At 52.9% G+C, this 26,275-nt stretch overlaps 1 protein-coding gene across 1 annotated transcript in view; it reads left to right on the top strand.

Moving 5' to 3' along the window:
• The window catches only part of PLXNA2 (plexin A2), a 147,996-nt gene extending 123,631 nt beyond the window's left edge, over window positions 1-24,365 (top strand). Inside the window, exons 21-32 of the mRNA XM_082778346.1 lie at window positions 665-807; window positions 2,130-2,398; window positions 6,049-6,115; window positions 6,823-6,969; window positions 7,273-7,432; window positions 7,597-7,700; window positions 11,922-12,021; window positions 14,117-14,307; window positions 14,859-15,028; window positions 16,682-16,894; window positions 17,170-17,320; window positions 18,403-24,365. Coding sequence (XP_082634472.1) covers window positions 665-807; window positions 2,130-2,398; window positions 6,049-6,115; window positions 6,823-6,969; window positions 7,273-7,432; window positions 7,597-7,700; window positions 11,922-12,021; window positions 14,117-14,307; window positions 14,859-15,028; window positions 16,682-16,894; window positions 17,170-17,320; window positions 18,403-18,498 — 1,811 coding nt within the window. The 3' untranslated portion in view covers window positions 18,499-24,365. The remainder of the gene's footprint in view (window positions 1-664; window positions 808-2,129; window positions 2,399-6,048; window positions 6,116-6,822; window positions 6,970-7,272; window positions 7,433-7,596; window positions 7,701-11,921; window positions 12,022-14,116; window positions 14,308-14,858; window positions 15,029-16,681; window positions 16,895-17,169; window positions 17,321-18,402) is intronic.
• The last annotated feature ends 1,910 nt before the right edge of the window (window positions 24,366-26,275 follow it).

Genomic DNA, 26,275 nt, shown 5'->3' with positions numbered 1-26,275 from the left:
ACAGCGTGACCTCTGGGTGTATCGATAGGTGCATTGGATTTGTTCAGCTGACTTTAAACGGGTAGCCTTGGAGGTGTGAGACAAAGCAGGAGTGATATTCAGGGGAGCCCACGGGTTTGTCATGGGCACGGCCTGGCTGGGCATGGTCTCCTCCTGGGCCAACGTTTTGTGCTCTGGAGAGCTAAGAGCAGGGCATGCATACGGCCGTGACATCCACACTGAGGTCATGTCACGAGAGGAGGAATAAATTCCTTCCTGACCCCTGCAGCAGGCAGTTTCTGCTTGCGTTTGATCTGCATCAGATTTGATTCTTTTGGTAACTGGTTGTGGAGGAGGAGGAGAGAAAATAAGGGAGGCACCAAGTTATGAAAATAGATCCTCATTTCTATCTGCAGCCTCTAAAGGTGTTTTAGGTGTGTGTACACAGGTGTGAACTGCATACAAATTAATAAGCATCTTTTGTTCTCGGCGTCTGTTCTCTGCAGCCTGTGCTCTTGGCTGCTGAGGGTGACTCTCCGAGGGTGAGGGTCTGAGCTGGTGGCAAGGTCTGCTCGGTGTCTGCTGCTGGTGTGGGGGCAGGCAGCTCACCCCGAGCCTCAGCCCTGCAGCCTCGGCTCCCCGAGCTCACATCTGACCGTGCTTCTCTTTGTGTTCTCCCCAACAGCCTTTGCAGAGCTGCAGACAGACATCAACGAGCTAACCAGCGACCTGGATCGCTCTGGCATCCCCTACCTGGACTATCGGACGTATGCCATGCGGGTCCTTTTCCCTGGCATCGAGGACCATCCTGTCCTGCGGGAGCTGGAGGTAACGGACGGGCAGTGCCCTCCACGCCGAGTCTCGGTAGAAGCCCTGGGGTTCTCAGCAGGATGAGCCCCGAGCTCATTTTAACAAAGAACCTGGTGCTGTATCTCCATCACACGCTGCTTGCTTCCTCTTTCCCAGTGCTGCTTTGGTTTTCTTTTCTCGCTTTGCACATTGCTGTAGGGCAGCAGCAAAGCAGCCCAGGGAATTCCTGGTGTCCTTCGAAGCCCTCCGTCCCCAGAGCCGCCTCCTGCTGCTGTTCGCGGCGTGCCCACAGGAGGGCAAGCGCCTGGCCGGCCTCTGGCTGTGCTGTCAGCACCTTGCTCCTCTCCTGCAGGGCTTTACTGAGGTGCCTGAGTGCTCAGTGTGGGGGCTAATTAATATTTGTGCATCAGATTAGATTCCTTCCCAGCGCAGAGCAGTTGCTGCCATCGAGCCGGCGTCTCCAGCCGTGCTCCTGTGCCCCGAGTGTCCCGGTCCCACACGTTTCCTTTGCTGCTTCGGTCACCAAATAAGCTGATGAGCTAGCAAATATGAATGCTTCTTATTTGTTTTACTCATGAAAAACAGAACAGCAGAAGTGATAAATGTGTTGCCAATTACACAGTTGCTTAATTACGTAACGTCAGTAAAGCCAATACATAAGTCTCCAAGATGTTTGGTAAAGAGTTGCTTAACGCTGTTCATCATTTCCATTCGTAATGAATTACTCGAGTCTGGAGCTGGCTGAAAGCCTCAATTAATTTTTTATACTTGTCCCATAATAAAGCAATAGTCTAAATTGGTATTTAATTTACTTATGAGAGTGTCACTTTTTGTGCAGAACAAGCAAAATCGTACATCATTTATAGGGCCGTTAGCCTCAAAGCAGCAGCTTTATGGCAGGCAGAGTGCTCGGAGCAGCGATGGAGATGTGCTGGAGTGCTGGGGGAGCGCAGGAAGGGTGATGTTAGGAGTGGCTCAATGTGCAGAGCACGTTTGGGGTGCTGAGGGGCAGAGTTTGGGTGTTCCTTGTGCGCCCAGGACTGAACCAGCCACACAACCCTTGGTCCCCATGGCAGCACCAGCGGGGCTGTGGGGCACGGAGTGGTGTCCCCATGGCAGTGTGGGCTCTGTCCTAGGCAGGAACAGTGGCATCAGCCCTGCTGTCATCACCCAGCTCTTGGGGGATGCTGGTGGTCCCAGTGCCGTGGTCTGAAACTAACGGGCTCCATTGTCCTGTGCCAGGCTCGTGGTGGACCACAGTTGGAAAACTCGGGGCTGGGCTGTGCACGTGGTCCCCTCCGGTCCTTCGCCCTTCTGACGGGTACTCTCCTCCACCACAGGTCCAAGGGAACGGGCAGCAGAGCGTGGAGAAGGCGCTGAAGCTCTTTGCCCAGCTGATCAACAACAAGGTCTTCCTCCTCACCTTCATCCGGACGCTGGAGCTGCAGCGCAGCTTCTCCATGCGCGACCGCGGCAACGTGGCCTCGCTCATCATGACGGGGCTGCAGGGCAGGCTGGAGTACGCCACCGACGTGCTGAAGCAGCTCCTCTCCGACCTCATCGAGAAGAACCTGGAGAACAAGAACCACCCCAAGCTGCTGCTGCGCAGGTAGCGCGGGGCCGGAGAGGACGGGGCCGCGGGAGGGTGGCATGGCACAGGGCACCCCCTGCTCTGCCCGGGGGGTTCTTTCCTGCTGACCCCACCATGATGGGGCTGTCCCATCGTGGCAGGGAGTTGAGGGGCACAAAAAGTGCGGCTTGTGGTCACCACCACGCCTCTGTGTCTGGAGGGATCGAGATGCAGCAGCTGCAGCCTTTGCAGCAGGCTTCTGGCTTTTAGGGACAGGGTCCTGCTTTGTTTGGTGTCTGTAGGGTACTTAGGGTTCTTGTCTCCCCTCAGCCGGGGTGTTCTCATTGTGAGCAGATCGTTATCTGCTCGTCCCGTGTCTTTTCTTATTTTTATTTTTAAATAAAAGGGGGGAGGTTCTCCTCGTAGCTCCCAGGCAGGGACATTTGTGTTTGACAGCTGGGGAAAAGAGCTCGAGCACGGGTTAGGCAACTAACCCACGGTCATGCAGGGAAATTTTAGAAAGAGAAGGGGAAAAAGGCTTTATGAATATAGGCTGGATGAGCCTATGGGCTAGGCCATGAGAAGGCAGCTCCCTGTTCTCTGTGTCATGAGCTGCTGTCATCCCGTGTCCTGCTGGGTCCTGTCCGTGCTGCCGGCTGCAGCTCCTCTGGCATCTTGCTGGGGCGGGCAGCCGAGGGGAAGGGAAGGATTTCACAGCTCCAGGAAAATTTCAGGGATTCCTCCAGCCATAATGAATATGCTTGACAGGAAATTGCTTTAAATCTGGCTGTGTTTGCGGAGGCAATAACTCATCTCAGAGAAGGAAGCCGTCTTAATTTCCCCCGTGGTTTGACGAGTCGCAGGGAAGGCGCCTTCTGCCTCAGCCAGCAATAATGACTCTGCCGTGCTCCAGGAGCACGAGGCTGGCGATCAGAGCCCTGCCCGCTCTGGCTAGTGAGGCAGCGTGCTGTGACCAGCCAGAGCTCCTCTTCTCCTTGTGCTGGGGGGTCAGAGACAGGGGGACGATGACAGACACAGCTCTGACGTGGGAAGGGTTCGGGTCTGGTGTCCCCAGGCCACCAGGAGAGGAGCTGAGCCAGGAGCTGATGTTCTGCTGCTTTAAAATGGGTGAGAGGAGGAGAAGCCAGGCTTGAGGCCGTGGTTGCGTTGGCAGCGTGGTGCCAGCAGGAGCCCAGGAGCAGAGCTGGGCACACACCACCCATGGAGCAGCCCTGCGGGGACAGCCCCGTGCTGCTCCTTGTCTGCTGTGAGCGCTGGTGTCGAGCAGGTTCTGGACATCAGAGGTTACAAGTGGGCTCCGAAGGGAGGTGTCTGCGTGGGACAGGAATCCTGCTCAGTGCCTGCTGCTGCACAGCCCCCGTGGGGCACCACGTCCCGCACCCACCCGACCCCGGTGCTGAGCTTTGAGGCTTTCAGCAGATCCGTGGGATGCAGGCACTCAGCCCTCACCGACCAACCGAGATGCTGCTTATTTTTATTTTTTCGAGCTCTCTGGTGGCAGCGGTTGCTAATCAGCGCTCCGTTCTTCCTCTCTTTCTTCTTTGTTTTTCCCCTCTCTTTCCTCCGCCGCTGCCCCTCGAGGGAGACAGCAAAAAAAGTTGATATTAAATCAAATAGCTGCTGTGGTTCCTGGCACAGAGAGCAGGCAGCGGTTGGGAGACCTAGATAAAGCAGGGAGAATTAATAAAATACATATTTATTTTGGGGTTCTCTCAGCTCCTTTTGTTAGTTTTGTTTCATTCCCAGGGCCTCAGCGGGTCAGGGCAGCCCAGCCTTTGGCTGCTGGCATCAGACCCCCTGTGGAAAGCCCTCTCCGGAGCGTGCTTTGCCCTTGTTCTGTGGTCAGTCTGAGAAGGGCTTTTTCCAAGCCTAGGGATTGTCCCCTGCTGCGTTAATCTTCAGGAGCTTATATTTTATTTTTAGAGGCAGATCCAAAGGGCGTTGCAGGCAGCAGCCCGGCCGCAGCGTGCAGGCGGTGCCTGCTGGGGACGGCAGCACAAAGCTCTGCAGCCCCCTGCCCGCTCTGCAGGACAGATTTGGCTCCTGCCAGGGGCTGGGCACGGCCCCCCCAGGGGTCCTGCTCAGGCCCAAAAGTCTGGCTGTGCCACAGGAGGCCGGGGGCAGTAAGAACAGGGGACTTGTTTGCAAGGAGCCTCCTCAGCCTGCGTAGGACAGTGATGATTAATTTCTTAATTGGAGGCAGTCCCTGGAGCTGTTGCACTGCAAAAGTCTCTCAATGTCAATGTGAGAGTGAGACTCAGCACTCAGAGGTGAGAAGTGGGACTGGAGAGCTTTGGAGCCGCTTCCTTCTTCGCTGCTCCATTCAGATGATTTTTTATTTCTGACAAAGAAGCAGAAGGCAACAGCCAGCCACGGGGGTCCCCCTCTCCCAAACAATACGTTTTCATTTTCTGTGTTTTTCTCCTATTCTTTAACGTGGCTGTGGCATCAGCTCTTCATTTTCTGTGGCCTGTGGCTGGCTGGCGCAGCCGTGGCAGCGTGCTGGTGGTTCTCCTCCCTAACTGGGTGCCGGAAACATTTTAAATAGGTGAACCACGCACGTGTCAGGTTGTAAGATGAGTTTTTAGGCAGCTAATCAATTCAAGCTCAACTTCTTTGGGGATCTGTAGACATTTTCACAAATTTCTGGCAGATGTTGTGATCCTAGGAGATGACAGATAACGCAACCCCCGGGTTTTGGGTGTTTTTTTTTTTTGCAGGCTGGTGTCAGCTTTTGTTTGCTGAAATCTGTGGTTCCCATTTATACTTGATCTGCTTGACTCTGTGATCAAACCCTGTTTTTTTTTCCATTAAATGCCATCATCTCCAAACACGCTGGATGCTGTACAGATCCACACCGAGGAGCAGTCCCTAATTCAAGTCAGCAGAGCAGCTGGGGAACAACAGAGAAAATGGGTCGGGAGCAGGACTGGGACCGGCAGGACCCCGTGCTTTGCCCTGGCTGCTGCAGCACCGCACCAGCCTCGTGCAGGGCAGCCCGTGTGCTCAGCAGGCTGGGGGCACGGTGTCCCACGGGCAGTTTGCAGGAATGGCACCAGAGGCTCAGGTGTGGGCTATGAGACGTCCTGCCAGCAGCACAGCCAGCCTGTCCTGTCCCAGGAAAAGCCACCGTGGTGCTTTAAGGACAGTTCCCCCCCCACCCCGTCCTGCAGAGCCAGCATTAAAACCTATCATTAGGAGGCATTGTATTTAAATTAGAAATAATCTCGGGCACAATGTGGGGAGAGGATGCTGGGTGGGACTGGGGAGAAAGCTGCAATTTTCCTGCCATTGTCACTCTGCTGTCCCTGATTGCCAGCCACCGCTGCAAATCCCAGTGATTTACTGCGCCAGGCTGTAATTTGCACCACGTGCAACGAGCCGAGTGTCACCAGGCTCCCCGTCACCACCGGGGCTGTGACGGGCTGTCAGCTGGGCACACGGGGACAGCGCTGGGCTGGCCAGCCTCATCCTGCTGCCTGCCTGCACTGGGAGCCATGTCGGGGTGCTGGTGGTGCTGCGAGCACTGCACCCGCTGCTGCAGGGAGCAGGAGGGAGGATGCTTGTCCACCCCAATCTCTATCCGTTCCCACTTCCCGAGGCTGGTTTGTGAAGGGAGATGAGGTTTGGCTTCGTCCATAACGTGCATCTCCTCCTGGCTCCCCTAGGACAGAGTCGGTGGCCGAGAAGATGCTGACGAATTGGTTCGCCTTTCTCCTGCACAAGTTCCTCAAGGTAAGGAGGGATGGAGCTGGGCCCCCGCTGCTGCTCTGCCATCCCACCCGCACAGGCTGGAGCTGGGCTTGCAGCTCCTCTGTTAGGCTCCAAGTGAAATGGCACAGCCAGGCAGCTCCGAGGGACGTTGCCTGAAAAAGCCTCATGCAATGGAGTTCCCACTGCTTCCCTCGAGCACTGTTTAAAGGCTCTCCCTGGGAGAAGGTTTTCTGCTCTTCAGCTTAATGTTCCCTGGCTTTGGTTACACCTTGTGTCACCTGGCTGTCTTCTCCAGAGTACCCTGATCTGTCCCCTCTTGAGGGCTTGCACCTTGTTAGTACTTAGGGGCAATTCCCACTTACACCTCCATGCCTGGGCTTTCATATTTTTAACTTTATTTTCGGTTTCGGAAGCCCCCCCAGAACTGACTTTATGAGGACAAACAACAAGATCACGATCTCAGATCCCCGTTTTACAGCCATACAGACTCAGCAGAGCTCCCAAGCCAAGGACAACAGTCCCAACAAGCAGCGGAGCTCGCGGTTTTGGCCGCCCTCCCCAGGAGCTGCTGGGGGCTGAGCCTGGATTGCACACGTGCTGGCAATTAGGGCAACGGGACCGTGCCTCTGCCGAAATCAGTCCCGTGTGAAGTCGGTCTGTGGGCCAGTGGCCCCGGAGGAGATGCACCTTCACCTCCGTGTCAGTTCTGCTGTCTGTCTCGTTGGTAGGAGTGTGCCGGGGAGCCGCTCTTCATGCTCTACTGTGCCATCAAGCAGCAGATGGAGAAGGGCCCGATCGACGCCATCACGGGCGAGGCCCGCTACTCCCTCAGTGAGGACAAGCTGATCCGGCAGCAAATTGAGTACAAGACTCTGGTGAGTGATCCCTGGGGATGTGGCCGTGAATTGCTGCTCCTGTCCTCCCCGCTTGGACGTTGGCAGTGGGTATGGGCACTGCCGTGAAGCAGCGGTGTTCCCCTGCAGGAAGGCCTCGTGCTGCCAGACCCAGGCCTGAGGCAGCGGTGTCCCTAGCTGAGCTATGGTTTTGAAAGGCAGGGTTTGAGGGGAGCATTTTACCTCCCCATGTATCAACCATTGGCCTCCCTGTAGCAAAGGGAGGGCAGCTGGACTCTGGCCCGAAGCCCCTCAGGGAACGGTGTGGTTCCCCTTCCTTTCCAGATCCTGAACTGCGTGAACCCGGACAACGAGAACAGCCCAGAGATCCCGGTGAAGGTGCTGAACTGTGATACCATCACTCAGGTCAAAGAGAAGATCCTCGATGCTGTGTACAAGAACGTCCCCTACTCCCAGAGACCGAGAGCTGTTGACATGGACTTGGGTAGGAACCCCCCACCTGCTGGAGGGGATGGTTTAGGGGGGTGTTAGCAGTGATCCTCAGCAGGTTTCACTGCCCAGAGGTTGGTTAGATGTTGTTATCAGAGCGGATTGAGCCCACAGGTGTCCTTCCGTTCCCCAACTGCATGGCTTTTGTCTCTCCTGCAGAGTGGCGGCAGGGCCGGATCGCGCGGGTGGTCCTGCAGGATGAAGACATCACCACCAAGATTGAAGGAGACTGGAAGCGCCTGAACACCCTGATGCATTATCAGGTGAGAAAGCAGCCTTTGCAGGCGGCTTCCAGGAAGCTGCCAGGAGGAAGGAGAAAAAAAAAAAAAGCCGAAATTTAATTTTCCAAGTGTCTCGCCTACCGAGGCAGGCGGGGAGGTCGCATTTGTATGATAAACCTGACTGCTTCAATGTGCTTTTGCATTAGACAGGAAAGCAACCTTGACATGGATCTTAAAGAAACTAGCAGAGGTGAAAATTGGCTAAATTAAAACCGCCAGCCGTGCTGGTGAGATAGACGGAGCTGGGAGAGGGCTGAGCTGCTGCTGCTGGAGCCGCGGGGCCGGGCGGGGATGGCACAGAGCGGGACAAGCAGGAGAGCAGCCGGGGGAGGAAGAGGAGTTTGTGCCTTCCTTCCATCTCCCAGACCTAGTTCTGAGCCAAGTCCCAGGAGTTTTGCCCCTGAAGCCGTGTAAAACCAAGCCAGGCAATGAGGAGGCTCTGTTTTGCGTTGGCCAAGGTGAGCTAAGCAATTTTTGCCATCCTTAGCTTTTGCAGCACGTGTGGCGGTGGGAAAGGACTGCTTAGGGTGTGCGAGGTGTCCAGAGAGGTACAGACGGGGCTGGGGGAGTCTGAGGGAGGAATCAGAGGCTTTTCCTCTGAGTCTGGCTGCAGCAGAGGATAACTGCATTAATTGGGACCTGCAACCTACTGCTGTCCATCAGTAACTACGCAGCAGTGCTCAGTATTCAATCTGGCATCCCTCCCTGTCCGTACACCATCGCGAGTCCATCAGTGGGACTCACACCGTGTAAGCTGAGCACCAGCCAGTGTTGACAGGAGCCACAGCATCAGGGAGCGGGGTGCTGGGTGGCAGAAACACACAAAGTGCCTGTAAAAAAGCTGCTCGAGGGTCAGCTTCCCCAGGCAGCCCGAGGGATTACGCAGCTCACCGCAAAATGCCGTGGGAGTCGTGCAGGTGAATTGCGTTGTTTTTAAAACCTCTCCTACCTGACAGTTGCAAGGGATTAACCAACACGCAGGGAAGCAGGGAGATTTTACTGTGCCTTGATCTTTAAAAGTCATCTAGGGAAGTCGCAAGTGAATTTCGTGTTGCTCTGATGTGTGCTGGGTGCTAGGGGAACAAGTATTTTCACTTCGGTGCCTGGGGGAAATCTGAGCCATAAGTTTACCCTTAAAATAAACAAAATCCTGACAGCACTCAAGACACGGCAGCTATTCCTGCCACTCGAGTGTCAGTTTTGCTCTGGAACAAAGTGGAAGTTTGCTGCCAAGTATCTAAATAGGTAGCAGTTGCACATGGCTCTGGCCACAGCTCTGCGCAGCCCGAGTGGAGCTGTTGCAGCCATAAAAAGAAGCCAAGTTCTCTGCGCTGCAGCAGAAATCTTGTCAAGGCAGGGCTTTTGCCAAAAACAAACAGCAATGATTTTCTGTATTTCTACCAGTATTTTTTTCTGTTTGGGTAATAAATGTTTTTATTAGGTATCAGAAATACAGGTGCTCCAGGACTGCACAGTAAAACAAATCTGTTGGGCAGAGGCACGGCTTAGAAGAGGGCATAAAATCAGCCGCGCCCCAGGCGCTGCTCTCACTGCTTTAACCAGGGTTGTTGAAGCACAGAGAAAGTGCCTGGCAGAGGAGCGCGGGGGGAATTCTGCGATCTGCAGGAAGGCAGGGAAAGGAAACCATCCGTACGAAACAGCTGTGGTTCAACCATAAACATGACGTGTAGATTTCCTCCAGCTAGAGGAGGACTGACGAGATGGTTTCTGGATTTCTATAGATATGAGATCCGGCTCTGTAAAGCTACCTCCCCCTTTCATTCAGAGCTGGCTTTATTTTCAGCCGGGTGGCTTTCTCTTTGTCACACACCTTTATCTGCCGATTTGAGCGATCTCTGTGGATCTGCACGCAGTCGCTGGAGATGCCCAGCGTATGATTTCCTCCGATAAAGCTCTGTGCATTTTGGGGAGGCACTGCTGCCTCGGAGCCGGCGCTGAATCAAGGACCAGCAGCGCCTGGTCCCCACCATCCTGCTGCTGTGCTGAGCCCTGCAGCTCCTCAGGGCTCAGCACCGTGCCCTGCCAAGCACCCAGCAGCCATCCTCCTGCTCGCCGTGCTCTGCCAAGGCCGGGGCACTTGTGCAGCCCCACACCTGCCTGCCAGATTTTGACATTATTTTGTTTTGAACGTGTTTAGGGTGATAAAAATACAGCATATGTCTGCAACGGTGGGTAAAATGTATTTTTCATAGGAAGCCTTGTCAAAAGCCAAGTTAGATTTGAAAGGAAATATTCACCTTTCTGTAATATTTTTGAGCCACATTAGAGAATTATATGGAGAACTGCATGCCTGCTGCTTATTTCTTCATTTTTAAAATAGAAGTATAGGTTAAATGGCTGTAATGCTTTGTTAAAGTCTCCGGAGCTTTTAAGCCAAGTTGTAAGGAATTGTGTTACATTTGTGTGGTGTCCTTTTGGTTTCATGCCTATTAAACTCCACGGGAGAGTCTCACCCCGCGTGGCTTTACTCGGGGAAAACGAGGCACCGAATTCAATATCAAATGATTTACGGCGGCTCGTGCAGGGTTAACTGGGAGGCAGCAGAGCATGAATACCTGTCAGCCACTGGGAGCCTGGAAGGGCTGAGAGATTAGGAAACTATTTTAAATGAAAAATTAGAAGCAGAGAGGGAAGATTTGTGTAGAAAATGACAGCCAGGATCTGGCGGTGGAGCTGCTCAGGCTGTGTCCTCGCTGGCCCAGGTCGCGGGGAGGTGTCGGCGCTGCCAGACCGTGGCTCCCTCCGGCCCCGTTTTCATTTTTCCTCTCTTTAAGGTGTTTTGTGCAGCACTTTTCCAGCTGGTAGAAGAATCAGAATATTTATAAAGTTGTAAAGCAGCCAGCCAGCTTCTCGGGCGTCTCCTGGGCTTTACGGGAGTGTGGCAACAGCAGAGCGAGATGGGGAAGAAATGCATCTTACATCTGATGCTAATTTGTACGCTGGTACTTTCTAGCTGACAAGAGCCATTCGACCCAAAATTTAGAGAGTGAGAGCTGTTGGTGTGTGTGCAGTTCCCAACGCCTCTCGCCCAGGTCCGTGTGGCTCCGGTGAAGCTGCAGCACCCAGCGCCAGCGCTCAGCTTCACCCGTCTTGAAACTGAGCTGAAGTGGCAGCTAATAACAGCCTAGGAAAATAATATCACCGCTGATCGCTCCTTCCATTGACTTAATAAATTGGATGAAGTGAGGCAGGAGCAGAGGAGGAAATAACAGAGGTGTTTGAAGTGTTTTGCTTGGGAATATCTCACTTTTGTGCTGTGAAACGCAAGTGCTATTATTTCCACTATCGCTAGCGATAATAACAACTCACATTTGCATGAAACCTTTCATCTTAGTGGACTGCCAAGCCTGGAAGGGAGCGAGCTGGCTGTGCGGCTCCGTGCCGCGTGTGCTGGTGCTGAGGGAGGTGCTGGGCACAGGTCGCAGCCCCCCCGGCAGCTCCCGTCCCCTGGGGACACCGCAGCACCCTGAGGTCACAGCCAAAAGGACCCCTGGCAACCTGTGGATCCCTAATTGTGGGAAATAAGCTAAAAAACATCCAGTGCCTATTAGATTTATAGGGTGGGTAAAATTAAACATGGCCACTAACGTCTGCTATAACAAAACCTTGTTAGCACTAATGTTCATTTATAGTTTGACTTCCCAGCGTTTAATTCCTTCTCTGGTGCAGCAGAGGGACAGACAATTTAATACCCTTGAAAGATGGCTTTATGACGTGCCAGGCTGTAAATCAAACTTTTAAAGTTCATAAAAATTGTTAAAATAAAAAATGGTTTAATAGGGATGTTTTATGGTCCATAACGTTATTATAGCTGTTTTATTCCCTCTGCATTGTTACTTTAATTGGATCACAACAATTCTTGAGATTCTCATTTTTATTGGATAAAATGTAATCTTAAATCAGAGCAACCCAAACCATCTTCAATATGTCTTTTGATTTACATGCCTTTCCTTCAGTCCCTTGCTGTTAAGCTGCTCCTGATTAGAGCTCAGCTGGATGAGGAGCACCTTTCCCCTCGAGAAGGCCATGGGCTCCTTCCCCCCTGACCAAGGGCCCGAGCACCAAGTCATCAGCTCCTTGCCAAGCCTGGGCCCTGAGGATTTCTCCTGGCTGCATTAGCAGATAAGCACCCAGTGCAGAAAGCAGCCCTTGCTGATGTCTCCCCCTCTGTCTCCTCCCCAGGTATCGGACCGCTCGGTCGTGGCTCTTGTTCCCAAGCAGACCTCCTCGTACAACATTCCTGCCTCTGCCAGTATATCCCGCACGTCCATCAGCAGATATGGTAAGAAGCAGCCGTGTGCTGGGGGGGGAAGGCTCGCAGGAGGTGGCCAAGTGCTGCTCTGCCACTGAGAGCCATGGGGCCAGCTCGTGTCCTGATTGAGGATGTGTCTGGGTGAGCTGGGATTGAAGCTGCCTTTGTCGTAGGAGGGCAGCACCTGAAGGGAATTAAGTGGAAAAAAGCAGCAGCTTCCGCCAGAGAACCACAGCACGTTGTCTAAAATGACGTTATGTGCACGTGCCAAACAGAAAAGGGTGCTTGGCTACCTATTTATTGCAAAGGCTTTTGCATCTATGAGCTGAACAGCAAAAAAGACCCGAAAGATGCCAAGCACCGCGTGAGCAGCCTTTGGGAACGTGGGTCTGGAAAGGGCCAGGGAAAGGCTTTTGGCTCGGCGGGGCCAGGTGCTGCAAGGCCCCTCCTGGCTGCTGCTGCAGGAAAGCAGCTTTGTGCACCCCGTGGGAACACGAGAACAACCCGGCTCCTTCATCTATTTCTCCTGTAAGTGGAGGATCCTGGATTCGTAGCTAATGGGTCAAAAACGGGTAACAGCACTCTTAACTCAGTGTGCCAGGATTCACACACCTGGGAATTCGGTATTTGCATAATAGCACCGCCAGGCACTTTGCAGATGGTCCCTAAAGGCTCCCCAGCCTGAATAAATGAGCCCGTTAGGTGCCAGGTGTGCATTTATAGCACTAAATCCACAATCAGAGTAATCATAGACTTCCATAAAAGGCAGCAGTGGCAAAATCTCTAGTGCACTGATCTTTCATTATCTTCCGTTGTACGGCGTGTTTTACAGGCGAGAGGGCTCCTGACAGACCCCTCTCCTCCTGCTCCTAGCTCCCAAAGCAATTCTCTCTGAGGAGCCCTTCTCATGGCAGGATTCCTTAGGTAAAAGCCTCGCCGGGCTCTGTGGATGGGAGAAATGTCATTTCTCACTGTGCCCCGTGCCCCTGCCCTTCAGGTGAAGGAAAAGCCGAGCCTGGGTGACACAACAGGAGCCTTCGGTGCTCATTGATCTATGCCAGATGCAAAAGCCTTTGCGAACCACCAGTATGAATCATCGCTCACGTTAAGATTAATACTTTTAATTGTGCCGACAGAATTTAAATGAGATACTTATTTACTTTCCCCATGATATATCAGCGCAGAGCTATGCTTAAAAATAGAATTAGTAGATGCTTTCCTAGCCATCCCCCTGTCTGTCTCCTTAATTATATCAGTTGGAGTACTCATTTATCTAAGCCCTAATCAGGGATGAAAATCTAGCTAGTTTTGTAATGACTTGCGTACTTCCCTCGGCTGATTTATGATTGATCTCCTTCCTCTTGCTGAGAAGGGTGAGAAGCGAATCGGAAGGCTAAATTTGAGAAAACACAAGAGGTTCCTGGAGAACAAAGAAACGTAGTGAGAGGAAGAAAATGAGCAAGGCACGATAGGTGTTGGCTTCTTTGAGCCATGTTTTGGCTTGAAGAGGCCGTGGGTGGGATCCAGGGCACGCATTGCTTGGGAAGTTAAATATATCTCACATCCCCGCATGGTGTCCGTGCAATTGGAAGAACCCTTTGGTTCCTCTGCTATGAGCTCCCTGTGCCCATCGGGCAGCAGAGCTGGCAGCTTGTTATTATTTATGTGTACTGGTACTGTACTGGGATGGTGCTGGTGTCGGGGCACAGGGTTGATGTGTGTGAGCTGGAGCGCACGGAAGCGTCCTGCAGGGACCTGTCGTGCCATGGCCGTGTAAGTGCAGGGTGTGAGTGAAGAGGGAGAGGTTCCCCGTCTGAGTGCAAAAAGGGAAAGGTTCAAGGCTGGGGGCTCTGTGTTGGGTGAAGAGCAAGACGTATCGTTTTTAAGTACGTGGTCTGTTTTGGCACACGTTTCCATTTTCGGGGTGTCTGTGTGGTGTTGCATTCCACCGCCCTGCAAAAAAAAATAAAAAATAAAATCCAAGCAGGTGATTTGGGCATGAACGAGCACAGTGGTGTCACCAAGATGAGGCAGGAAAAGGAAAGGATTTCATCCTGATGATTTCATTCATCAAAATTCCAAGTGTCTGCTTGGAGTGTGGCTGACCTCTCCTCCCACTGCTCAGACTCCACCTTCAGGTACACCGGCAGCCCCGATAGCCTGCGCTCCCGGGCCCCCATGATCACCCCGGACCTGGAGAGCGGCGTCAAAGTCTGGCACTTGGTCAAAAACCACGACCACGGAGACCAGAAGGAAGGGGACCGGGGCAGCAAGATGGTGTCTGAGATCTACCTGACCAGGCTACTGGCTACTAAGGTAACTGCCGTGTGCTAAATTTGCTTGGGAAACTCATAGGCAGGTCTGTCCAGGCCCTTGGGAGGGTGCTGTGCAGTCACTAGTGATGCTCAGCACCAAGGTGGGACTGTCCCTGTAATGCCCCAGGGGTTGGGTGGCGCCTGGAGCAGCAACAGAGATAGACTCATGCTCACCATGATTGCTGTGTAGTTCGTTCTTCTACATGATATTAAAACATGAAGAGTTTTACAGACAGCAGTATCTGTAGATACTTAACTGTTTGTGTTTTTTTTGCCAAAATTTTCCTTCATTTCAATGTATGTTCATCACTGTGGCTGACACGGATATGATTTTGAAAGCAAAGGAATTGGTTTCTGCTAGAAGTAGAGAGGAAGCACAGCCCTGGGTAGCTGCAGCCCCCAGTCCTCCTGCAGCGAGGGCAGTGTTTGCAAAGCTCCTGACCTTGCTTGTTCCTGCGGGATCTGGGATCTGTGGCTGTGCTTCATGGGGCTGTGCAGAGCACGCGTGTGCCTCCACCCCTCCTTCACCTTGCTGGCTGCTGCTCCCTTTAGGGTACGCTGCAGAAGTTTGTGGACGACTTGTTTGAGACGCTGTTCAGCACCGTGCACCGCGGCAGCGCGCTCCCGCTGGCCATCAAGTACATGTTCGATTTCCTGGATGAGCAAGCAGATAAGCACGGCATCCACGACACGGATGTGCGGCACACGTGGAAGAGCAACTGGTGAGAACGGAGGAAAGGGTGGGAGGGTGACCAGAGCTGGCTGCTGAGCTGGGGAAAAAAAAAAAAACAAACAGAGATGGGGGAGAGCTGCAAGAAGGGCTGGGAGCAACCCAGCTCCATAGCCCCAGCACGTGAAACATGGCAGAGAATCGTGCTCGTGCTTCCCCCCAGCACCTCTGCTACCCAGTGCCCCATGCAGTGGGTGTTGATTCTGGATCCTGCCCCCACTCTGTGCACACACAGGAGGAAACCCCAGTGCTGTGCTAAACCCTGAGGCCATCTCCAAGCCTTCTGCATGGGTCAGATCTGCCCGCACCGATGGCGTTGGCGATGGTGGGGTGTGCGGAGCTACCTGCAAGGGGGCTCTGGGGCAGCTGCAGGAGCAGGGGGCAGGAGGATTGGGCAGGAGGGGGTCAGCCCCACACGCAGCCCCCGCCGACAGCAGCGAGGGCTCAGCCTTCTCCAAACAATGGAGCTATTACGTCTCTGCCTCTGCCGTTATTTTAGGATTAAAAGCTCTGTGGGTTAGAAATTTACCTCTGCGAGAGAGGGGAAAAAAAGCACAACAAATGGCTGCTCCCTGAAGATTTTGTATTTTCCCCCAAGTCCCGCGTGGTTTTAAAAGCCTCTAATCACCACGTCTGCAAAAGCTGGATTCCCCGCTAAGGCAGTGGGAAGCTAAAAACAATTTATTGAAAGCCTTAGAAGAAGGAGTTATTAGGATAAAAACGCTTGAATCACAAGTAGAGATGAGACTTCTTAAAGCAAAAAAAAAGAAAGAGCAGGGGGAAAATTCAGTCTGTGAGCCAGTGGTTGTGCTGGGCGCTCTGCTCGGCTCTCACCATGCCCTCTGCAAGCTGGATGCTGCTTGTGGTGCTGGGGGAACCCAGGGCAGGTTAAGCCCGAGCAGCGATGGCTCCAATCCTCCAGAGGATGCTGCAGCACTGAGGGCAGCACCCTGGCATCCCTGGGGCTGTACGGGGAATGGGGCACACGGCATGCCCAGAAAGGGAATTTCACTGGAGAATCAGGAGAGGCTTAGGCTGCTGGAGCAGGTCAAAGCAAATTGGGGTTTGTAAGGCAGAGCTGGAGAACTGGGGGTCAGGAGCTGGCATTGCAGGGGATGCTGCCGAGCTGCTGGCCTGCAGTGCAGCAAGAGTTAATGCCGAAGCCTTCGGTGCAGCTAGCTGGATGGAGAGAGCCCAGACTTGAAAGGTAATAGAAAGCAGCAGCTGGTTGTTTGATCCTGCTATACAGCCAAAGAAAAAAGGAATAATAATTCCCCTTTGATTGCAAAGGCCTTGGGATTCGGGGATGGAGCCTCTGAAGCCTGCTGCCCTGCTCGCAGGGGATGGACGGCGAGTGGCCGGGCAGCGGCTGGGGGGTGCGGGGACATGGAGATGCCCCATAGCAGGGCCACCTCCTCCAGCGAGCCCTTGTGGAGCTGCTCAGCCCAGCCCTGGTGCAAGCATCGCACCCTCAGCACCCGCTGCTTGCCCAGCTCTCGCCTCCTTCACCTTGCTGCTGCAGGATGAGACGTGGGGCACACAGCACGAACCTGTCCCAGGTTCCCAGTGGGAACACACAGCGCAGGAAGGGCCCGTTCCCAGCCTTTGTTTCAACATTTGGTTTTATTTCTTCATTTCTCCGCAGCCTCCCTCTGCGTTTCTGGGTGAACGTCATCAAAAACCCCCAGTTCGTGTTTGACATCCACAAGGGCAGCATCACGGACGCCTGCCTCTCCGTCGTGGCTCAGACCTTCATGGACTCCTGCTCCACCTCCGAGCACCGCCTGGGCAAGGACTCCCCCTCCAACAAGCTGCTGTACGCCAAGGACATCCCCAGCTACAAGAGCTGGGTGGAGAGGTCAGTGGCGGCGTGATCCTGCTGAGCTCCTGCCCCAGGACCTGCGGGCTGCCTCTGCTCTCGATGGCAGGTGCTGCAGCACCCGTGGCTCCTGCAGCAATCTGGTGGCACGGCTCCTAGCATTGCTGCTTTTATTTTCACAGCCCAGGATCCCATTTTGCTAGATGTAGGCATAAAGCAAACTGGCATCCTCTTCCCCAATGAGTTTAATCTGAGAAAAGGGGCATTTTAACCCTCTGCATTCCTCACGGGCCCCTCGCCTTTCGCCCCTGCAGGTATTACGCAGACATCGCCAAGCTGCCGGCCATCAGCGACCAGGACATGAATGCCTACCTCGCCGAGCAGTCGCGCCTGCACTCGGCCGAGTTCAACATGCTGAGCGCGCTCAACGAGATCTACTCCTACGTCAGCAAGTACAGCGAGGAGGTGGGTGCCCACGGGCAGCGCCGTGCTGGTCCCCTTGCCGGCCACCTCCACGCGTGCAGCACGGCTCCTGCTTCGTCCCATCTCGCCCTTGGTGCAGCACGGCCGCTTCTTGTGCTGCTGCCGCCCACATCAGCTCTGATCCTGCACAGCCAGGTTCAGGTCCTGCTCTGTAGGGTGCTTCCCTGAAGGACTGAGAGCTCAAACACCGTGTGAGCAGCTGAATTCCTCAGCCTCGGCACATGCCAAGTGCAGATCGGTCCTAGTAACAGCAGAAAATCATCATGGCCCAGTGAACCCCCCCAGAAACATTCCTGTTTTTTGGGAACAGCACAGTACAACTCCCCTGGTGCAGTGGTGCAGGCTCCTATTTGCAAAGATTCCCTGGCAGCCTGAGCGCCTTTAATGAATGCATCACTTGAAACCAAGTTCTCGCCATCTGTTCCACCCCTTCATTTCAGCGTAAGAAAAACCTATTTTGCAATTATGTCCGTTAAAAGGAAGGGTTTTGTAATTTAATTGCATGTATGCATTTGTGATACAATGCCACAGCTATTTTCCGATTAGGGTTTAAAATCTGATAACTTTCATGCTAAATGAGACAAGAAATGTGGAGCTCAAGGTACAAGAGCAGGACCGACCGTGCGGTGCTGGCTGCATGCTCCGAGCTGGCCAGCAAATGAACGAGCACGGCTGTGCAGAGGGGAAGCGCTCATTGCGTTGCTTTGCCATTTGTTACTCCAGATTCTTCACAGGGGCAAAGCTGAGGGAGGGGATTTATTGTCACTGGAAAACCTCAGCACTTCGTGTCATGAGAAGGCATTGTCGGTACTGCTCTGTCACTGCCTGCTGCTCCTGGGGAAATACCGGCTGTTTTGTGCTGTGCTGTGCATCCAGCCCAGAAATGTTCCCAGGCTATCCTCAGACCTGATTTATCCCATGTTTTTCACTGGCTTTCTGTCTGTCCCTTGAAACACACATCTGCATTTCGAGTTGCTCGCATCTTGCTGCCACCCACCCCTGCCCACCCCTTCTCCCTCACACTGACTTCTTTCTCTTTTCTCCTTTTTTTTTCCCCGTACCAGCTCATTGGAGCTTTGGAACAGGATGAGCAGGCACGTAGGCAGCGTCTGGCATACAAAGTAGAGCAACTTATCGGTGCCATGTCTATTGAGAGCTGAAGAAAGGCTGCGATGCTCACAGACAGCAAGGGGCAAGAGTACTGCACGGACGCTCGGGGCTCGAGAGGGAGAACAAGCAAGAAAGGCACACGGAAATACCGAGGCTCATCCAGAGAGAGCAGAGACTGGCCCAAGGACTGACTGCATTCAAAATCACGTAGGATCCGGTTCGAAAAGGCAGGAAGATAAAAACAGACAAAGCATCTCTATCAAAGTCAAATCAAGACGGATTATTTTTTTCCATTATTCATGGAAAGAAGGAACCTGGAAAGTCTGGACGTCTCCATGACTGCTGCTTTGCATGAGAATCATTTGATGTATATTAGGAGATAAAACTTTATTTAATTTTTTTTTTTTTTTTTTTAGAAAATAAAGAGAAAAAAAATAAAGAAAAAGAAGAAAAAAAGGAAAAAGGAACAGGGGAAAAACCACAGAGGCCACAGAGATTATCCTGGCAGCAAGGTTCAGTCCTGAATCCTGTCCTCGCCCGACCCCCGAGGATGAGGCACAGGCATTCTGCGGATGGACTCTTACACCAATCGGAAAGTCTGGAAAACTGAAATCTTCTTCTTTTTGGGATCTTATAAAAAAAAATAATTATGAGCACAAGTTTGCACCACACCTTTCTACACAAGTGAAATAACAATTTAGCCAGAAACGGTTCAGCGGCTGAGTAACCTATAGGCACTAGAAGGAACTTTACATGAATTTAAAATCTACCCAATCATCCAACCTGTCTTGAAATCCAGCTTTATCTATGTATTTATATAGTGTCAATATATATATATATTTTTTTTAAATCCCATTTGCTGTTGAATGAGGAGGGACGTGATGTAAGTGCTTTCCCCTTCCCCATCCCCGGCGCGGCGGTGCTCCGGCAGCGAGGCAGGGTCGGGGCTGCCCACGCTGCCTGGTGGCAGCCGCCCCGACTTCTTGCAGTAAAAACAACCACGAACCCGATGTTTACAGTGAGCGATACTTGAAGAGGCTTGAGGCAGCGAGGTGACGTGTTTATTGTTCTCCTCTTCGACTCGCAGAGCAGCGCAGGCTCTGGCCGAGTTCCTCGGTCTCAGCGCACGCGACGTCGCCCGCGGGCCAGGACTTTCATTTCCATGAGAGAGGGGAAAGAAATCTTTGCTCTAGGCAAGGGAAAACCATAACCAGCACTGCAAGTGCCAGCTAGCGCTGCTGTCTGTGTGTCTGTCCGAGCGTCTCGTTGTTACCTTCAGTTCCTAGCTGGCCTGCTGGCACGTGTTCTTGTGGCCAGTGACAGGCAGATGTCTGAGTGTTATTTCTTTCAAAGACACCAAAGCTTATGTGTCCCTTTGTAGAGTGCCAGGAGGGGAAGGAACGCTGTAAATATTTCTCTCTGTAATAAATATTGATGTTTGCGAAGGCTGCAGCAGGGAGGACAGGGCCGTTAGACCCGATGGAGGCGGAGGCATTGACCATGGGAGCTGGGCAGAGGCAGCAAAGCTGCTCCTGGGCTCCGCTCAGCACCGGGACCATTGCTCCTGGGTGCCAGCGGGGTGAATATCTGGGCTGTGAGGGGATGGGAACTCAGTGCCGGGGGAGCAGGACCTCCTGGCCACCAGGTGGGATGGCCACGGTGCCTGCTGGCCGGTCCCAGCCCAGACCTCAGTCTGCAGCCCGCGTGTATGAAGGAAAACCAATTTTTTAAGCACCCCTCCTTCCCAACAACTGCTCGAGGAGCCGGGAGGACACCAGGAGTGTGGTCCCAAGGGGAGGCAGCATGGTGAAGAGCATCGAGATGTCTCAGGAAACTTGCTGTTGCAATTACCTTTCACTGAAAGCCATGCCAAGCCCACTTGTTTTTCATGGTAATCCACTTTTGTGGGCCCTATCACCAGTGTGGGAGCAGTACTAACGATCAGCCTCGTGCAATAAGCTCCCAACATTTCCAACAGCCTGAGCTGTGTGACCGGAGGGCTGTGGTGTACTGAGACAGGGAGAGAGCTGGCACAGACCATAGGAGACAAAGCAGGCTGAGCCTGCCTGTCACAGGGAGAATTCCCTTCCAGGGATCCCTCCGCTGCACAGGGAACCTAGCTCCAGAGGCAGGAAAGGAGGAAAAGCCCAGGTTGTCCCAGCCCGAGCCCAGCTGCACACACCGTCATTGTGGAGCTGCTGCTATTATGAAATCCTCCGGGAGGTCTGAATTTTTCACAGGTTTCTGTTACTGACAGAGATCCGGCACGAGGTTTCCATGGGTGATTTAACAGAAATATATGATAGATGTTCTAGTTGTGGTCCTTGTTTTGAGTATTCATATTCAGGTTGTTCACCAAATTTTTATGGTACTCCGAAACCCAAAGAGAGGACTCAAAATGGTTTCCAAACACTTCTGCTGATCTGAGTAGTTATTTCCACAGGACCCACAAAATATGAATGCTGCCCAAAGCAATGACCTGCTCGAGGTGCTGGGGGGCACACCTGGGGTTGTGCTGGAAGGTGAAGGTGAGGGGAAAAAGTAAAAGGAACTGCGGAGCCCGGAGGGGCTGATACATGAGCAAGGATCAAAAGAATCAACCGTGGCCGAGCTGGCTAAAAAGAGGTCTGTATTCCGTGAATACACGTGAGCGCCAAGGGGGGAAGTGGACAATTAAGTTTATTTTCTGTGTTGCTGAAGGAAGTTAAGCAGAGGAGGAAAGGGAAACCAACAGGAGCACTTTGCAGAACAGTAGGTGATTGAGGTTTGACTGGCTTCCAAGGGAAGCAGCAGAAACAGCTCTTCTTCCATCATCCAAAAAGGCTCAGAAGGATGGCGTAGGGAACGGCACGGGGCTGACTTGAAGGGGTGGCCCATAAATAATCTACCAAGCATCTACTTGTGGTGGTTGACATGAATTATGGATCCTTACAGGCAATTACACGGAATGAAGCAACATATCCCCTTGGGGCAAAGCACTTGTGATCTATTGCCCTGCTTGCAGCCGACTTTCCAGTTGCCCCTTTGGGAGGAGGGAGCTCAGAAGCCCAGCACGGCATTTGTGCCACACTTGCAGCAAACTGGACTCGAGCTTTGGTCAGGAGGGGGCAATGACTTTGCCTTAGATGAAATGATTTCACCTCCCTCTCCTTGCCCCCTTCCTCCTGCAAGGCCGATCGGTGTTGCGATTCTCCAGCTCCCTTCGTTTCAGGTATTTTGACATCAAAGTGGGAGACGTCACTTTCTGGAATCTCTCTGTCTGGTGTCACTGCTTAAATAATTCCATTTAATCTTCTGCTCATAAGCTATCAAAGCACCCACTCCAAGGGGGAGCAAGGTGCTAATCAAACGCTTCTCCACCTTGAAAGCCTTTATTAAAAACCCACATACACGAGTCTAACTTCTAGGCAAGCTTGTCTCTGCATGAGCCCTGCTGTGGAGCACCACGACACTGCAGCCACCGACGTACAGAGGACGCGGACACCAAGTGGCCCGTGCTTTGCCGTAAAGGATGAGTTTGTGTTTAAAGGAGAGAGAAGCACGGAGAGGCTCTGCCAGCTCCTGCCTGGACTGGTCCAGAGTCTCACGAAGACCTGCAGGAGCCAGTGCTGAGGAGCAGGATGGATGCGCAGCGTGGCCGTGCCCTCCTGTGCTCGTGGTGCTGGGACACCCGGGGGTGGCCACAGAGACCTTCATCACAGCAGTGCCTTCAACACACTGTCTTAAAATCCTACCGGCCCGCCCCCACCCAGGCTGACTGCCCTACCTTTAAACAGACTTCACCAAAAATATCACGATACACCAACGCTTCAGTTGGAGGACTAAAGCAAGAGGACTTAACGCTCTTGGGGTGTGTTCCTGCGTGATGCTGGCTCTGAGCACCTCGGTGCAAGTCCCTTGTGCCTGTGCCCAAAGGCTTGGAGCAATATGTCCTTCCTCCCGTGGCCAGACGGACAAGGTCTGGCTTCCAGCAGTGGTGGGCAGGCAGCGGGGTCGAGGAGCACCTCGGGCAGCGTGGGATGCTCCTGGGCCTCTCCCGGCAGCATCCCGGCCACGTGCCCACCTGCTGCTGGCTCCTCTCCACCCCATCCCCAGCGCTGTCACAGCTCACCTGCCACAGGGACTCAGCTCACCAGCCTGAAGGAGACGCAAAGAGCCTGACGTGAGCGAGCTGAGACATCAGGGCAAAGTCGGGAGCGACTGTACCCTGGCGAGAAGGAAAAAAACATTCAGCGAAGGCTAAATAACTGACATCAAAGGCACCTTGCGATGCCGCAAAGCTTCAGCCATCCTGTTTCAGAATTGCATTTGTACCATAAACCGCAAGCCAATAACGCAGGGAACTGCGACCTTGTATATAGTTGCGTGCTAGGTAGAGCTCGGCGAGCCGGCCGGTCTGTGTCGTGAACGTGTCTTCGGTGAAACCCCCCCTGGTCACCCCCAGCTCCTCCCAGCCTTTGCCCGAGGCCCCCAGGAGCAGCAGGTTGGGGGCCGGAGGCAAAGCTCTGCCGACAGCTTCCAGGCCACCCAGCACCCACATGGACAGGACGCTTTTTTTTATTTAATTAGACATTCAGTGGGGATAATAATCAGAGTAAAAGGTGCCGGCGTGCACTGCAAAGAAGATGCTGCTCAGGATCTGCTGGGCTGAGCAACCCTGAATGCGTGGGTTAAATGTCGGTCGGTCAGATTGGTTTTATGGGGGAACAGGAGGGAAGTCCTTGACCCGATGTTCTCCTCCTGGAAGGCTCTGCTGGAAGCACGTGGCTGTGCCTGGTGCTCGTGTTCTGGGTGGGAAGGGCGATGCTGCAGCTGCGGAGCTGCATTGGGATGGGGATGTGAGGGCAGCAGCCCTTGGGGGCAGCCTGGTGGCACGGGGTGGCACGGGGTGACACGGGGTGGCAGGGACCGGTGTCTGCGGGTGCCGTGGTTGCACCAGGAGCAGCCCAGGCGGCTCGGCTCAAACGCAGCAGAAGGGTTGTGGCTGTGCTCTGTGTGCTCATTCTTTCCGATCCCCGTGTGCCCTCGTGTTATCCCCTTCTTCTTCCTTTGTGAAAGTGGAATATGAGTGGCAACGTGAACACCCCTGCAGTAAGAACGTGCTCAGAAGATCTGCAGGGACCATCAGTCTCACGGACAGTACCCCAAACTCTCTGGGCCTCCTGAGGCTGCCAACTCAAACACCAAATCTCCTTTATGGCCTTTCCTTTGGGATTTTTAATGCCTCCATTTGGAATAAGCTTGGAAGTTTGCGCAGCAGCTCCTGCATCAGACGTCTCCACCTCGCCACGGGACAGCAGAGAGGTGCCTGGAAGAGGAGCTGGGGAACGACCGAGTGCTCGGCTGGCTTCTGGCTGTGCTCTGTGGCTTCCTCGCTGCAGGAGGGGCTGCAGCAAAATGTCCCTCGCGTGCCGATGAGTTTGTGCTGACGGCACCTCGGGGCTGGTGCGAGAAGGGGTGGGAAGCAGCAAGCGGGAGGGAAAACAGGTACTAAAACTTCTGGGATATCCCCCAAAAGGAGGCCCCGTGATGTCACAGAATGTAGAGGTATCGGTTGTGCAACAGATTCTTATTTTTTCTGCCCCACTCCTTAAAATTAATAATGCCACTTCTAGGGGTTGTGTATTGGCAGGAATAACAAATGGATTCTTACCCGTACCCATTCACCCTATTGTTCTCTGGCTCCTCCCCTCCCCATTATACTTGACACACTGGAGTTCTGTATTATATTTTTTTTAAGATGATTGTCTGTTTTTTTTTGTTGTTGTTTTTACAAGTGTTGTGGAAAAAAAATGTAAGAAAGTTTAAGTATTTAAAAATGTTCCAAGGAAAAAGGGGGTTTTGTTATTATTCTAATATATTATTGTGTACCTATTGTAAATATGAAACACTCCTATTTTGCAAGCCAAGGACTCACTTTGTACTGTTGTTATATATAAATAAAGTTTACTGGTTAAAAAAACCCTCCTGAGTGGGGCCTTATTTTCTAACGCGGTGTGGAGCACTTAGTGGAAAAGCTGAGGACACCGCTGAGAAATATTCACTTACCGAATCACAGCAACAAAAAGGGGTTGGCTGGAAATCTGGGCAGGGCTGGACGAGCCTCCAGCCTTCAGCAAGCACCTCCTGCCTTTGCAGCAGGAAACTTTTCTTCCCAACAACTGCAAAGCTCAGCGCTCCCTGAGGTGCTGCTGTTGGATGCTCCAGGGGCGCAGGGCCCTTCCCCTGGGGTGCAGGGAAGGTGAGGCTGGGGCTCCCCCTCTGCGTTTTCAGGTCCCTCGATGCAGGGTTTTGGCATCTTTGCTAGATGTCCTCAAGCTCAGACAGGTCCAGTGAGAATTGCTCATTTGTCATCTCGGAAAGAGCACCGGGAAGGAGCGAGCGAGCTCTGCTCACAAACACCAGGCCTGGGTGGGTTCCTCGTTTCTCCCCTCCTTGCACCCATCAGTCCTCAAGGTGCGGCGCCTTTGCTTCCATTTCAGAAATTCAAGCCAACATTTGAGCAAATGCTGAGAGGCATCTGCTGAGTGGTAGGAATCAGCAAGTGACTTCTCCAGCAGCTGTCTGTCAACTTTAATGACCAATATGGTTGCAATTACAGCAATGAACTTTCTCTAACAGCCCCAAATTACTCCGGATGATGATAAGTGACAGAAAAATGGAGACCCTTAAGGAAGCATTAAAAAAGAAACATGGGATCTGGAACAAGAGGTCTCAGTGCTCTTTCTGAAGGATCCTAGTTTTTTCTTTTTAAATTAGGTATTAGCAAGGATAAATCGGAGCTGGAAGGGGAAGGCACGAGGAGCTGTGGATCTCAGCAGGGAGTTCAGAGCTGCCCCAAGATGTGGTTTTTACGCAGCCATTTGACACCAAGCCGGCTTGTTTTAGCGCAGTGCTAACAGGCTGATGTGAAGCTTCTCCTATTTGAAGCTAATGCAAATATGTCAGTGAGGCAGCCTGCTCCTCAGGCGGGTCATTTTATCTTATTTCCCTCAGATTGAGAGCAAAAGCTTGACATGAGCCCTAGGAAGGCAGCTGGGCCACATCCTGCTCTCTCCTGCTTGAAGCCAGCAGATCTGGGGCTCTGCAGACCAGTCCCGTGCTGAGCATCGGCCCACCACAGGGTGACTTTTTGCATGACTTTTGGAGCCAGAGAATAAAAGAGGAGGTGTTTGTTTTTCACTTGTGCTTTGGGTTGGCCTGAATTTATACCAAGGAGAAAACAAGAACTGAACTGAGGTTCCCAGAGCTCTCCAAAAGGCTGCAGGAGAGGGGTGTGACATTTTGCAGTGAGCAGCCAGGGATGCTGAGATCCTTGGCAGAGGTGCTGGAGGCAGCAGGGCACATTTCCACCCCACATGAAGCCCCGGAGAGGTGATTGACTCCTTCAGCTCAGCAAAGTCAAAAGAAATTCCAGCGTGAATCGAAAGCATTAAACAGGGGGTCATTTGTATTCATCTGTGCTTTGTTAATATACTTAATATAATAAGTATACTCAATTAAAATTACATTTTATCTGGCATGCACTTCACAGGGCTTTATCAGCACTGACAAGGTCAAGTGATGCTTAATAAAGGTTATAGGATACGCAGATGGCTTGGAGCCCTCAATCATTTCCCGTGTCCGAGGTAGAGAAGTGAAGAGCCACAAACAAATGAAGGCATCGCTGAAGCAGCACCTCTGGCCTTGTGGTCCTCTGAGGGGCCGGGGTGAGGCTGCGATGCCTTGGTCCTCCTCTGCGGAGCCCAGAGCCTTCCTCCCGACCCCGGACCCTGCAGCAGGATCTTCTCTGGGACCAGCAACGTCTCTGGTGACCCCACATCAACC

The sequence above is a fragment of the Aythya marila genome, assembly GCF_965140915.1.
Source record: "Aythya marila genome assembly, chromosome: 24".
Lineage (NCBI taxonomy): Eukaryota > Metazoa > Chordata > Aves > Anseriformes > Anatidae > Aythya > Aythya marila.
Note: the sequence above shows the minus strand (reverse complement) of the source record. Positions and strands in the feature narration are given on the sequence as shown.